Source organism: Thamnophis elegans, chromosome 1 (assembly GCF_009769535.1).
Source record: "Thamnophis elegans isolate rThaEle1 chromosome 1, rThaEle1.pri, whole genome shotgun sequence".
In the NCBI taxonomy this organism is placed as follows: domain Eukaryota; kingdom Metazoa; phylum Chordata; class Lepidosauria; order Squamata; family Colubridae; genus Thamnophis; species Thamnophis elegans.
In genome coordinates this window covers 115,794,796-115,808,431 of record NC_045541.1, presented here as the reverse complement: position 1 = coordinate 115,808,431, position 13,636 = coordinate 115,794,796, and the positions used below count along the sequence as shown (strand labels likewise).

At 35.8% G+C, this 13,636-nt stretch overlaps 1 protein-coding gene across 1 annotated transcript in view; it reads left to right on the top strand.

Annotated features, from left to right (window-relative positions):
- The window catches only part of STARD9 (StAR related lipid transfer domain containing 9), a 95,008-nt gene that overhangs the window by 21,535 nt on the left and 59,837 nt on the right, over positions 1-13,636 (top strand). Inside the window, 4 exon segments of the mRNA XM_032213387.1 lie at positions 8,897-9,013; positions 9,859-9,891; positions 9,980-10,041; positions 11,297-11,409. Of these exon segments, the coding sequence (XP_032069278.1) occupies positions 8,897-9,013; positions 9,859-9,891; positions 9,980-10,041; positions 11,297-11,409 (325 nt within the window).

The following is a 13,636-nucleotide window of genomic DNA, read 5'->3' as shown; positions in this document are numbered from 1 at the left end:
CTTAAGAGAGAGAAAAAAACAGCTGAAAGAATAGTTTTTGGGATATCTATATAGGGTAAAGATACAGGTAGTCCTCAACTTACAACAGTTTATATAGTATCTGTTTAAAGTTACAGTGGTACTGAAAAATGTGAGTTATGACCATTATTTGCAGTTATGGCCTTTGCAGCATCCCCATGGCCATGTGATCAAAAGTCAAATGCTTAGTAACTGGTTCATCTTTGATTGTTGCTTTGTCCAAGGTCACCTTTTGCAACCTTCTGAGCAAAGTCATTGGGGAAATCAGATTCACTTAATAACCGGTTTACTAACTTAATCATCTGCAGTGATTCACTTAACAACTGTGGCAAGAAAGATCGTAAAATGGAGCAGAAGTCACTTAACAAACTTATCACTTAACAAACTTATCACTTAACAAACTAGATTTGGGGCTCAATTATGGTCATAAGTTGAGGACTACTTGTATGCAATGATCATAATAATATTAATAATAATGAGGTATTAATGTTATGGTGATATTTACTATATCTGTTTTCCATATTTAGCTGCAGTACCTTTTGATTGCCTGAGGACAATTTTTTAAGAGTTGTGGGGGAGAGGCCTTCTCCCAATATATTGTATGTATTTTGTGTGAGGCTTCACTATGTAGCAGAGATTGGTGATAACTGGGTGTATTCATGCAGAAGCTCTTTTTAATGTAAAATCCCCTTTAGAAACAAGTTAAAGCTTTTGACTTTCTGGGCCCTTTTAGTGATCTTCTAATTTGCAAAAAAGTTTAAGTGATGTAGATCTCTTTCTCTAATTTACCTGTAAGAAAATTTACTGACCTGCAATGCCATCTGGATAATGACACCAGTCCTGCCCCGGATAATTCTTGTTTCCTTCAAAAGCAACACTTATGAAGGTTTTTTTAAAAAAACCTCATATATTCATGAGCCCAGTTTATGTGAAGCATCTGGTTAGTGTTCTATTAATCTACCAAAGTATTGCTCAAAAATTGCACCCTTGTTTATAATTATTAAAAGTCAGTTTTTACTGCTGCTTCTTAAAAAAATCCCCACAGGTCACTTAGAAAAACTGTCAAAGCATCCTAAAATAAAAACTGTAAAATAGAAAAGAGATTAATCCAGATTTTATCTCTTTCTCTATTACTATTCAAGAAAAACGGGGAAGAACACTTCCACAGTATAAGGATTTTTTTTTAAAGGTTAGCATTTCATAATAATTGATGAGATTTTCTTGGGAACGGATAGTTGCCCGAATATCGAGGAAGTGATTTTGGAGAAGCTTATTTTATTTTCATTATCAATTACCATTTCTTAAACTAACACTCAACAGACAATAGTGGAGCCTCTCTTCTAGACACAGAGCCAATGGACTTTTCTCTAGATTGATCTATTGGAGAATAGACTCATTCTATTTCACGATTTCCTGTTTAATTGTGCAGAGAATGAGAAGCTGAGGATTGGCTAGGATTCCTGGTAGCGTAGCCAGTCATCTCTTTACAGGAGGAAGAAAATGCTGCAAAATGACCAGCCTCTTTTTTTCATCCTGAATAGAGTAACTTTACTTAAATAAACCTAGCGTCATAGCAGAAGTTTCTTCCTCTATTAGTGAATATAATGAGCGTCCCTGTGTTCTGGTTGCTGCTTTCTTTTCACATAGAAAGTCTTCAGCTGGGATTAATTTGGTATTCCTCGTGAGATTCACACGCAGAAAAGACCCTGTATTGATGGAACAAAGCTACTTACATTAGTCCTTCCTTCCTGTATTCGCTTTTTACCTTTTTAATAAGAAAAGGCGCCCTTCTTGTACCCCTCTTCTATAACAGTTCTTTTCATGTTGCCTTTTATTATTTTGATAGGGGGGATAAATAATTTATCTGATGCCTTAGCAGGTAGTTATACGCCAAGAATGTAGTTATATTCAAGGTTATAATTTAACTCCCGTTTGCCATTTTCTTTATGTATTTTTCTGTCCAAATATGTACACTTTGAGCCATCAAAATATTTGGGGGGCTGCTTAAAGAACAATTATTAAACCTGTAAAATGTGGCATAAAACTTTGTAGTCCAATAGAATAATTTAATAGCTCCAAGTGTAAAATAAGTCAGATATAGATTGGTTACTTTTCTGGTACTTATGGCATAATCCTGATTGTATTTCTCTATCATTACAGATGTTACAGGATTAGGTATATGCTTAGCATTGTTATAGGTAGTCCTTACTTAATGATGGTAATTGGGACTGGGATTTCCATCACTAAGCACTGGGGATCGTAAAGCGAGACACGTGACTACACCACTTAGCAACGGATATGTCAGCATTGCCTATTGCCTTTAAGTAAACGCTGCACCATCATTAAGTGTGATGTCATATGATCACCATTTACAATCTTCTGCTGGCTTCCCCATTGACTTTGCTTATAGGAAGCTGCAGGGTGGGTTGCAAATGGCTGTCACGACCACAGGATGCTGTCATTGATGTGACCTCAAAATTGTGAATGGGGCACCTAGTGTCTGGATTGTAATCGTGTAATGGCAAGGACACTATGACACTATAACTATGAGGATCAGTCATAGGTGTCACTCATCTAGCATGGTCCTAAATTTGAATGATTGCTGAACAAATAGTTGTTAATCAAGGGTCATCTCTATTGCCACCTTAGCACTTAGACTTATATACTGCTTTACAGTGCTTTACAGCCCTCTCTAAGTGGTTTACAGAGTCAGCATGTTGCCCCCAACAATCCGGGTCCTCATTTTACCAAACTCAGAAGGATGGAAGGCTGAGTCAACCTTGAGCCTGGTGAGATTTGATCTGCCAAACTGCTGGCAGCCGGTGATCAGCAGCATCAACTGCACTCTAACCACTGTGCCACCTCAGCTCACCTAAATCATTACCATATGTGTCATTTGAACTGGCAAGGTTTCAGTTTTCAGAGGATTTGCATTTTCTAAAGATAAATGTTGTGCTTTATGTATTCTCATATACATTATTTCTTGGAACAATTTATCACATTCAAAAATCAGCAGAGATGTCTTTGAAGATATCTGTGTGTAGGGTGTGATTTCAAACCTATTCCAATCCATAGATTTGAAAGTAATGTTGATTAAAATTAATACTGTGGTGATTTCTATCGTTAATAACATTCTGAATAATTGTGGGAAAGTTCTGCATTTTTCTTGTCATTCTCAAAATCTTCTAGCAATTTTTTATGTTGTAAGGTGGCAGAGAGTCCTGGTGTCATTTTACAATATCCATCCCTTCATCTCAAGATTCTTTAGCTATCTCATTTTGTGATCTTAGTAGGAAAAAATGTGAGAAATTCTTACATGTCTTTCTTTTGGATTTAAAGGCTTGAAAGTGGGTTACTGTATATCAGAGGTGGGTTGGTGTGGGTACGGTCCGGTACAGCCGTACCAGTAGTGGCCGGGAGCAGCTGAGAGCGTACCGATATGGTGGCTCTTTTGGCCCACCCATGCTCTATACCTGTTTTTATGGCAAGCGGCAAAGTGCGCCCGCACGCACAGCGTGTGGTGCCTGCACAAGCCCCAACAATCACCTGGTTGTCGCACGGGTGGTAGATTGCACACAGGCGCACAGCACAAGTCTGGCCCGTGCGTGAACAGAATGCGCAAGTGCGTGATCAGCATACCGGTAGTGACAGTAAGAGCAACCCACCACTGCTGTATATGTATTATGATGACACACAAGGTAATAACATTCTGTCTGTGGTCCTCCCATAAAAATTTCACTTAAAAGTTTCTTCAATTCTATTAAATTTTATGAGAATAATAAATGCCAAAAATACATTTTCATTACAGCCTTAACTACCATTAATTCACATAATTCAGTATTTTTAGATTTGCATATATAAATGATCTGATTATATAAGTATAATTAAATAACTAATGACATAAATTAATTACACTAAATATTAATGTGATTAGTAATTAAATTAATATGTAATTTAAATGTATTCCCCTTTGGAATTATGTGATCTTATATGAGAAAAGCTCACATGATCACATAATCTTAAATATTTAGGAACTTTATATGCCATATTCATTTAATGGAAAATTTACCCCAAATATAAAAAGGCCCCACACAAAAGGAAAACAAGTTCCCTCAAAAATTTATAAACAACAATTAATAGCAATAGCAGTTAATCTTTTATATCACTTCATAGTGTTTTACAGCACACTCTGAGCAGTTTACAGAGTCAGCATATTGCCCCCAACAATCTGGGTCCTCATTTTACTTGCCTCAGAATGTTGGAAAGCTGAGACAACCTTGAGTCAAACTCCTGGCTGTGGGCAGAGTTAGCCTGCAATACTGCGTTCTAACCACTGCACCACAGTCAGCCTTTTCGTTGAAACTGATCTTAAATATTTTCCCCATAACAATTGCACTTGTGTAATTTAATTGTATGTGTCTATACTGACATGAATATCATGCATATCCTTCATGTGTCAATAAACTGTATATACTTCATAGTTGGTGGACTATGACAACCCTATGTGAACTTGGAAAATGGTATCTAGATTGGAGTTCCTGGCCTGCATAGGATCATAGAAGCAGAGAAGAGTAATGATCGATGAATTTTTTAAAAAAACAATGTATAGGTGGTCATCAACTTGTTAAGTGATTTGTGCCCGATTTTACTTTTGAAAGAAATATTTTTTTTGGTAATGTCAGGAATGGATGTCTGAAGAAAAAAAATGGACATGAAAAAGTAGGGGGAACCATACAACAGAGGTGGTATTCAGCAGGTTCTGACTAGTTCTGGAGAACCAGTAGACGAAATTTTTAGTAATTCGGAGAACCGGTAAATACTACCTCTGGCTGACCCTGCCTCCATTAATTCTCTGCCTCCCGAGTCCCAGCTGATCGGGAGGGAATGGAGATTTTACAGTATCCTTCCCCTGCCATGCCCACCAAGCCATGCCACGCCCACCAAGATACACCCACAGAACCGGTAGTAAAAAAAATTGAATCCCACCACTGTCATACAGTAATTATAGAATGACTATAGGAAGAAAAAAAGCACAATCCTGGGGTTGGGGGAGGGAAACCCTGCAAGATGGACTAAGAATGCATGGGAAAGTATACATAAGAAAATGGAATGTGTAAGCTGGAACTGAAAATAATTATATCACAAATTGCTAGAGAAATGAGTGGAATTATTCTAATGGAAAGTATGAGAAAAAATGCTTGACTATTATCAGGGGAAAATGGCCCTGATTGAGGAAAAAAATACTTGTAAGAGAAATGCTGGAAAAAGGAAGAGTGATAGATATTGAATGCTGTATGTATATAAAGAAAAAAAATCACAAAGTCAAAAAGAATAAGGAATAATTAGAGAAAGAGAAAATTATTGTGCTGAAAATAAAATATTTTTTTGGAATTTCTAGTTTCGATGTAGTAAAAAACAAATGTAATAAAATTACTTGGAACAAAATGGAGAGGATGCTAAGAAATATTTTTAAAGGATCTAGCTAGTGATAGTTTGAAGAATGGAATTGAAATAAATCCTATAAATGTTAGTATCTACAAAAACAGACGCCATAAACACCATGATAGTAGGAAAAGTGGTAAAACTGTAGGTGTTCAGTGTTTGGAGAAATGTTAAAATATGCTTATGGTTGCTTTTGGAGTAGCTATGAATTTATTTAATGTGTGCAGAAAAACTGCATTTGTGTCTGATGATTGGAACTGTTTCTCCTCCCTATACAAAGGAAAGTTTCCAAACTTGAATGCAAATTATATAACAGGATAATAAATGTGTTAAATCAGCCTGGGAATATACTGGTTAGAATTGGGATTGTAGGAGCACCAGAGGTGAGAGTTAGTAAAGTTTCAGAAATACTGAGAAATGTACTGTGGCTTTAAGCTAGTCAAAGAAAATGCAGGGTGGGTTTTCAGTCTTCAGCAGGATACAGAGAATTTAGGAATCTCAGAAAGTTTGTTGTGTATTTGTTGATTTAGAAAGTATTTATCAAAAGTTAGTGGGCTTGAATGTTTTACATGAATATGGAATCAGAAATCCTTTCTCCTTCATATCTTCTATTTTTTCAAATGTTTATCGAGGATATTAATTAATAATCTAATTTTATCAGACACTACAGAATCTTTTATAAAGCTAGAATGTTCAAGAAGGATTATTGAAGATGAGAGTAAGCAAAAATGACTATAAAATCATAATTCAGTGTTGTCAGGAGCAAGAATTTGTGTCTTTTGAGAGAGATGAAATATTCATTTAAGTTCCATTCAAATGAAAGGTGAATAAGAATTAATTTAGGAATCAAACCAGAAAATGAGGAAAAAAAACAACTTACAAGATAGAGAATATATTAAAACAAATCTTGGAGAACTAGCACATGGCTTCTTGTAGTAACTATATATTTTATTAGGAATAGGTCCAAAAAGAAGGGTGAAGCTTTAGTACATGTTCTAATATAATTTTGTGGAAAGTTAGAGTTCATTAAAAAGTATAATTTCCTAGAATGTTGACAATGTTGGCGTTCTTCTTTTTTAGAAAGAGCATTCTTCACAGAAAGCATCAATTTAAATAAAAACAGATGTTTTAATTGCAATATATGAGAGTATTTTTGTCTAAACTAAGAATTACAAAAGATTTGCAATGTTTGTAAAAAGAACCAATTTTGACCATATTAATGGCACAGAATAAATAAAGAAAAGAAAATCCTGCAGATTCCTATAGGATCTGCAGGATTTGATAATACATCCAACAAGATCAAGCTCATATTTAATTACAAACCTTAAATAGCAAACCCAGCATTTTATTATTTAACTTACAGTAACAACTGGTTGTTAAAAAATCTAACAGTACCTTAATTCTAGCCATGCAAAACAGTTTTCAATTATTTTCTGCCTTCTACCTCCCTTCCCCAATTATGTTTTATTTTGTTCAGCAAAAATTGACACCTGAGATGTATTAAACAGGTTAGAAGAAGTTGTGAAAGGTAAATCATGAAGCTTTTGTGCTAATTCTAGAATCAGAGAAAATATATTTCTGAATCCCAATTATGAGCTGGTGACTGTGGGAGTGTATTTGTTATCTTGATCTACCATTGCAATCTGGATTGGCTAAATTAGGAAACAGGATGCACAACTACAGTAGATAAACTATTAATCTAATCTAATCTTTTAGCACCATTACAACTACTTTTCTTAGGTTATGCATATGAAAATAAACTGTAAAATTGCATAACTTTTTATATTCTTTTAAAGTGCAGATATGTTTTTAAGAAGCTAATCTCTATTTTTGATAGGAATTGAATTAAGAGTCAAGTTTCTTAAATCACAATAAAATTATGCTATGTTATATTAATTATATTATTTTAATTTACTGTATTTATTCATAAAAGTTATCAGTTGCCTATCTTACTAAGGGAAACTCTAGGTGGCTTACAACCCTAACAGACACATATGTGCTAAAAACGTAAATAAATTAATACCAATAATTGCTATGATCCAATTACAGATGGGGAGTGAGTGGAGTTGGGATCTCTTGTTAATTGATCAACCACCTCCACATATCTCGATTAACTGCATATATTTATCCAAACCCGCCCAAGATATATTTCCTTTCTCTTTTTCTTGCCATTCAGCATCTTCACCAGAAGAAACTTTTACTACATGACTTGTTATTTTAATATCCTCCCTTCATTGAACTTAACTGTACTTTTGTTATTCATTCCAGCATGAATTAACATGCTGGAATGAATTCAGCTATGAACCTGTCACTGAGTTGCAAGTTCATGTAATCCATTTTTTTTGTCTTCTGAGAAATAACTCTTATCCTCAATAAGACAAATCAAATTTTATTTTGGTCACTGAACATATTTACAGAATGTAAATATATCTATCAAATAAATATCAGTAACAATGATTAATACAAACAAACTTCAGATATTCAGATGTTGATCTCACTACTGACTAATATAGGTAGTCCTCGCTTTACAATAATTTATTTAATGACCTTCAAAGTTACAACAGCAATGAACAAAGTGATTTATGACCATTTTTCACACTTACAACCATTGCAGCCTCTCTGTGGTCATATGATCAAAATTAGGACACTAGGCAACTGACGTGTACTTTTAACAGTTGTGTGTCCCATGTTTATGTGATCACCTTTTGGAATCAACAAACAAAATCAATGGGGAAGCCAGATTCATTTAACAACTGTGTTACTAACTTAACAGCTGCAGTGATTCATTTAACAACTGGCATGAAAAATCGTAAAATGAGATAACGCTCACTTAATTGTCTTGATTAGCAACTGAAATTTTGAGCTCAATTGTGGTCATAAGCTTAGGATTACTTGTACCTATTGAGAATGAAATGTATGTAAAAGAAGCTTGGTGAAGTAATTATATTACATTAATTGGAGCGAAATTTAAGAATTTGAAAATGTACCAGAGTGACAGTGGTGGGTTGAATCCTGGTGCAACCAGTATGGTACAACGGGGCCGGGAATCCACCACATGAAAGTGCATAGCGCGTGCACATGCACACAGCGTGCACATGTGTACTTACCGCCTGTGACACTCCAGCTGCTCGGCGGAGCTTCGTGCAGGCACTGTATGCTCCGTGCTCGTGCACGGAAGCCCCGAAAACTTAAAATACCGGTAAGGAGCATGGGCAGACAGACCCTCCAGAACACCATACCGGAACAGTACCTGCTCCCAGCAGGCCGTAACCCACCACTGCAGAGTGACCTTTGTATTTTGTTAAAACATTTGACCTTCCATTCCCTCTCTCTGTTTTGAGAAAATTTATTCTAGAATTTAAAAGCATTTTAGATGTACAAACAATAAACTTAGCATCACACATCAGGGTATAAATTGTTCCTTTGTTCTTTGCAGGTTTTTCAGGATCTTGGTACAATGGTGTTATCCAGTGCTTTTAAAGGATACAATATTTGTCTTTTTGCTTATGGACAGACAGGTTCAGGAAAAACATATACCATGATGGGAACTCCAGTGAGTTGTATCCTTAATTCTGTACTTTGCTTTATCTTTTTTTTTAATAAAAAAATAATTTTAACATTCAGAATCACCATATGAAGGATTTTTTTTTGAAAATATTGACAACTTAATTGTTTGCATTAATGTAACAGATGTAACTGTTTCCTGATTCATATTAAAATAATGCTTTTCATACTATTTTACAAGAATATAGTCCTACACTAATAATATACTACTTTATATAAGAAAGCATGTGAAATAATATCATGGAACGCCAGTTAGTCTGGCTTTGTCAAGTTGAAGCACAATAGTGATGAACATTTTAAGCCGGGATATTATTTTGTGCTATTCCCTTTGCTTGTCATGCAGCTTCCTATGTGTTTCCTCAACACTAACTCAACACTTTGATCAATGTTTCTCAACCTTAACAACTTTTAAGATTGGGGGGGACTTCAACTCTCAGCATGGCTCAGTAGGCTGGCTGGGTAATTCTGGAATGAGACAATTTTCCATAGCCAAAACTCACCACAGCCAGATCACTGCAGGGCAACTCACCGTGGCCAACTCACTATGGGACAACTGACTGCAAAACAGTTTAATAATACTACTTAATTATTTAAAATAAATAAAAAATATTTTAATTTTTGCCATTCACATTTCATTCTATCCCTACCTTCGTATTCTTTCTTTAATGGTTCTATTCCACCATTTCTTTGATACTAGTGTAACCCTTGTCCTGTGGCGAGTTGGCCATGGTGAGTTGTCATAGATGCGGGGAATCCTGGAACTTGAATGAATAGTAGTGATTCTTCTAAAACACATGAGGAACAGTTTTCACATAATCTCTTCTTTTTTTCAAGGCTTCCATTGGATTAACGCCTCGGATATGTCAGGTATTTATGTCATTAAATGAAATGCTTCGTTTAAGTTTGCTTAATTTTGTCATAGAAGATAGAAAATATAAATTATTGTTTTTCATAGGGTCTTTTTTCAAGAGAAGGTGCCTCTTCCAAGCAGTCAACATCATGCAGAGTAGAAGTTAGGTAGGTATTACTTAATTTTCTCATATGGTCATATGTTTTTACCCATTCTTCTTTTCTGTATTAAACCACTGGTAATTTCTTTCTTTTTGTGTTTCCTTGAACTAGAAGGCATAATTATTGTCATTTTTAATTACATCATGTTTTAGAGTATGTTTGGATGTCTAATATTTGGACTGTGTTCAGCTATCCTTAAACATTTAGAAGTCCCATAAACTTTATAGAACTTTTACATTGACACTATAACATAGGCATTGGTTATGATAGTTTGTCAAAGTAAATATTTAGAGATGTATTAACACTAAATGTAGTATATACTTAAATAATAGCTTTTAGAGATGCAAAACAGCAGGGAATGGAATTAATAGGGCTTTGCAATGTTTCTGATTTGATTCCTAAAAGGTACTTCAGAGTGTCTAGAAATATGAACCTAGCCGGTTCTACAACTCTTTAAAGCAATCATTCCTTCTTGTGGGATTGTTCAGTCAACCTTTGTGCTTCCCATAAAATCCCAAGAAAAGCTGCTTTAAAGAGTTATAATCGGGTATTACGTTCATTCCTCTGAAGGCTTTTTGGAACTGAATGCAAGGTAATTCACAACTCTCCAATAGAAATTCTCTTTCTTAGCAAGAATCTTCTCTGAGAGGAAAGGATCATTTTAGATTGAAACACCTAAGGTTGCTATGCCTCCCTACCAAATATTCTCCAAAGCCAGGAGTGGACTGCTAGGGGTTCGCACTAGCTAACATTATGCCATTTCAGAGATCCTCCAAATCCCACCCCTGGCTGGCCCCGAGGTAAGTGCAGGACCTGTGCAGAGGCTTGGGGAGGGGGAAAAACAGGCCTTCTGGAGGTTCTGGGCCTCCGGAGCCCGGGGAAGGCAATTTTTGTCCTTCCAGAGACTCGAAGAAAGCCTCTAGAGCCTGGGGAAGGAAAAAATGGTGTGTGTCCCCCATGGTGCAAGAGGCTGACTAGGCCATGCCCACCATGGCCACGCCCACTCAGCAACCAGGCAGAGAACCTGTTGCTGAAATATTTGAAGCCCACCTCTGTCCAAAGCTATTCTTACGATATTTTGTGACTGTATTCATTTCATTACAAAAATAGTCAGAGCAGCAACGAATAAAAGAATGCCAAAATTATTTTTTGCCAGACTCTCTATTGTTTTCCCTACTATTACTTTGCTGGATTGATCTTGCTGCTTCAGTGTCCAAATACTTAGACAAAGAATTTTATGCTCATCTCTATTTCTTTCTAGTTTCCTAGAAATTTATAATGAACAAGTCCGCGATTTATTAAGGCAGTCAAACCATAAGAAGCCATATACACTTCGTGTCCGTGAACACCCTGAGATGGGTCCATATGTTCAAGGTAATTGTCTTTTCGAAGGTAGATATTATTCAGAGAGAGAGAGAGAAATAGTTTACTTTAGTTTTATTTCCTTACATCTTGTGAAATATTTTGTCATTTTATCATTCATTTTGCCATTGCTTTTGCTTACTATTTCTAGAAATTCTGAGGGATGGATGGAGATCCAGTGTTATTCAAAGAGCTTGTGACACTTCTACCTTTCCCTAATTTTATGCTTTATGCATCTAGCTACCCAATGACTGACATATACTCCAGTTGCTGCCAAAATTTATTGGAGATAAACTGTCAATTATTTTTGGCAAAAAAAAGTATTGAATGTAAACCTTGAATACATTATTCTTAATAGTAAAGCTACTAATGAAAAACTACTAAAAGCTACAATTCTTAATACAAACTATTTTTGAAAGGTGTACTTTGTATGGAGTGGTGTAGGTAAGATTGTTCTTGACAAATCAAGTAATTGGGATCTAGATAATTACATCTAATTACATCAGCTAATTAGGAAGCATTACATATAAGGTATTTAATTTATCTCTAAGGATCAGTTCACAAGGTCTTGCAAAGTACTTTCTGCTGCTAACACTGTAGTTCAGACTTTCAAAAAAGCTTGTCTCTATGTCTAAAATAAAAATAAAACCCTCTTTGTTTAACAAGGTCATGTGATAGACATAAAAAATTTTCTGCATACATAGACTGAATTGATTTCAAAACTGATAATTCAGTTTGAATGAATTATTAATCATATCATACTAATAGTGTAATATGAACCTGATATATGAATAGAAGGAGCCATCAGTACCTAACATGACCAGCAAGCCTTGAAAAATCAGAAGGAAGAATTGGTTTAGGATGCTCCCAATTTTCCAGCTAACTATGGTTCAGTCTGTTCATGTGTTATGAGATTAAAGAGCTTTCATTGTGTCTTCTTTGCTCTTGTGTCTTCTATAATTTTCCAATCCCATTACCTACTTATTTGAGTGTTGCTTGGAAAGTATCTGTCACACGTTATGTTTTAATAGAGGTTAATAAGGAAAAAAGAGACATGTGAAATAATTTGAAAAGTATGGAGAATATTTTGTGCAATTACTAGATATCCTTAGTAATATGTATGTCTTATCTTCCATACAATTAAAATACATTTTGTAACTGAAGTTTGATTCATTGATTTTGTATTCACAATTATTTTAAACAGTTATGCCTTCTTGTTCCAGCAATACTGTGATCATTTGTTTCATCCATAATATATTTTTCTATTTGAAAAATTTGTAATATAATATAATATATTGTATATTTGTATATAATATAATACTAGCTAATAACCCGGCGTTGTCTGGGTATTTATTTATAGGGGGAAAATGTCTGGACCAAACATAATTTCTAATATTGGATTTTTCTCCTTACCAGAGGGACCCCCCTTGTGGAGTATTGTGCAGCCATTACCATGGCAACTCCACTGTTCTGTACAGTAGAAGCCATTTTACGGCAGTACAGTGAAAGCCATTTTAAGGCACAACTGGTTGTATCTTAACAGAACACACATCCCAAGAGGTGTTAGAGGTGTCTCACCCCCACAATATTTTTTTCCAGAGAGTAAGTCATCTGTGTACCAAGTTTGGTTGAAATTGCTTGAGGCGTTCCAGAGTTATACTGGAACACACACACACACAGAGCCATAAGTAATAATTAAACATTTGGTGGAAGACATTGTTCTTTTTCAGTTTTCCCCTTTTGAAGGTGCTATTTTTGGTTGTAGGCCAAAAGCAGGGGTGGGTTCCTGCCAGTTCTAACCTCTTCTATAGAAGAGGTTCCACAAATCTACAGTGCCGTTTAGAACCGGTTCCAGCTCCCTCCACCACCACCCCCGTCCGCACATTATCAAGATGAAGAGCGAGAGGAGGAATTCTGGGAGTTGAAGTCCACAAGTCTTAAAGCTGTCAAGTTTGAACACCCTGGGGGGGGTTCTAAAGGGTAAGGGGTGCAAGGGTCTTGTAACTTGACAGCTTTAAGACTTGTGTGCTTCAAATTCCAGAGTTTCTGAGCCAACATTTTGGTTGCTAAGCAAGAGCGTTGTTAAGTGAGTTTCACCACATTTTACAAGTTGTCCACCCCCACCCAGTCACATGGCTGGCAAGCCACTCCCACCCAGTCACATGGCTGGCAAGCCACTCCCACAAAGCAGACCACACCTACAGAAGAGGTTCTAAAAAAAATTTGAAACCCACCACTG